Consider the following 2,071-nt stretch of genomic DNA (forward strand, 5'->3'; position numbering starts at 1 on the left):
ATACAAGCAATTAAATGTGTTATTATAATTAAAATATGAAAATTAAAATGACGGGTAATAATAGATTATGATGGAATTTTTACGACTCTCTCCGTCAAAATGATGGACAATGTTAAAGTCTAACGCAACCTCTGCAAAATACCCACAGTTAATACAACCCACATGAAAAAAATACTATAGTAATTTATAGTAAATACTATAGTGTTTTTGAACAATACTATAGTAAAGGTACTATAGTAAACTGTGGGAAAAAATACTATAGTAATTTATAGTAAATTTACTATAGAAAATGTAGTAAATACTATAGTGTTTTTGAACAATACTATAGTAAAGGTACTATAGTAAACTGTGGGAAAAAATACTATAGTAATTTATAGTAAATTTACTATAGAAAATGTAGTAAAGTCTAACGCAACCTCTGCAAAATACCTACAGTTAATACAACCCACATGAAAAAAATACTATAGTAATTTATAGTAAATAAATTGTTCACTGTTTTTGAACCATACTATAGTAAAGTGTATTATACTGTAGGCATATTATAGTATTTATAACACTTTGTTAATAAATGCTAATGCTACATCATAAATGTAGTATTAACTATAGTGAACTGATAAAACGTAATAAATACTGTAGTATACTTTAGTTTTTACTACAGTAAACTCTAGTGTATTGTAGTATAATATACCCTATAGTTGTAGAAAACTTAGTACAGTATTGGGTCAAGTAATTTGTTTATATTACTATAGTTGTTATATTACCACAGCAACCAAATTACCACAATAAATTAATTCAAGTAGGCCTACTTTACTATAGTATGGTTCAAAAACACTATAGAATTTACTATAAATTACTATATTATTTTTTCATGTAGGATGTTGTTATGGTATAATTACCATAATAATAAGTGATGATAATAATAATATGCAATCCCATTAATACCTGCTTTGAACATTGTAAAAAGTGAATGTCATTTTTCATGACTGGTGGCTAGAACTAAGTTGCCACAGTTTAATTGTGCTAACAATAATTGTAGTAATATTAACATTACAGTAAGAGTACACAATTCATATCATATTCAGGACATTGGATAGCTCATTTCACTGAGAAACACAGGTGCTCAGTGCTTGACCTTTAGTTACACAACATGTAAGTGTTAGCACTTTTCGTGTTTTTTTGTGAACTAATTTGGCCATTTTCTCAAAAGCTTTTGCCTGCGCCATTTCTACGTTCATTAATTCATACTCCATTGTGTTGTAGCCTATATTTAATGACATGCAACCTAGTTTCAATGGCTAAAAAAGAAAGAGACAGTTGTAAACAAACCCTGATAACTTCCTCGCAGAAGCTGCGCACAGACTGGAGCGACGCGAGGTCCAGGTGTTTGATCACGACCTCTCCCTGATTCGGACCGGCTTGATTCTTGATGTCCTGGGCCGCCTCCTCAGCGCTCTGCCTGTCCCGACAGGCCATGACCACACGGGCCTGCAGTTTCAGCAGCTCCGCGGCCGTCGCCTTCCCGATGCCGCTGTTCGCCCCGGTCACTATCACAGTCTTTCCGCGCATCAGACCCGCTGGGTAACTCAGCAATTTCAGCGCTTTCCGCCTGAAGAATATTCTCCGGGCAATGAAGAAAACCCCGCCGCCGAGGACAGCGGCTAAAATTACCGCAGCAGACATCAGTGCAGGAATGCTGAGTGTTGAATGACAGCGTGCGCGTGAGCACAGCGGACCACATTACCCAGAATGCACTGCTTCGTTATGGTTTAAAATGTATTTCCTATTTTTGAGCCTAGGCCTACTAGTTTATTACACGATATACCGTAGAGCTTAATCATTATAAGCAGGATCACTATAACGAAACGTATATTTGTCTATTAGTGCAGCGTTTACCTTAATTTATTAATAATATAACTGGATAAAAAAAGAGTTGCGAACATTTATTCATTGCTATCATCATGATTTGTGACAGATCCTTGGATTTTCTGTGCAAACTTTGATGTTATGATATAACAAATATGTTATAATCATAGGCGGCGGGTGAACCAACTCTAGGGTAAGGCTAAAAGCA

The 2,071-nt window shown here is 35.0% G+C and overlaps 1 protein-coding gene across 1 annotated transcript in view; it reads right to left on the reverse strand.

The window, feature by feature from the left end:
• LOC107729080 (retinol dehydrogenase 14-like) overlaps positions 1-1,744 on the reverse strand; it is a 12,226-nt gene extending 10,482 nt beyond the window's left edge. Inside the window, exon 1 of the mRNA XM_016539435.1 lies at positions 1,327-1,744. Within this exon, the coding sequence (XP_016394921.1) occupies positions 1,327-1,680 (354 nt within the window). The 5' untranslated portion in view covers positions 1,681-1,744. The remainder of the gene's footprint in view (positions 1-1,326) is intronic.
• Positions 1,745-2,071: the final 327 nt, after the last annotated feature.

Source organism: Sinocyclocheilus rhinocerous, unplaced genomic scaffold, assembly GCF_001515625.1.
Source record: "Sinocyclocheilus rhinocerous isolate Xijiao unplaced genomic scaffold, SAMN03320098_v1.1 scaffold788, whole genome shotgun sequence".
Taxonomy (NCBI): Eukaryota; Metazoa; Chordata; class Actinopteri; order Cypriniformes; family Cyprinidae; genus Sinocyclocheilus; species Sinocyclocheilus rhinocerous.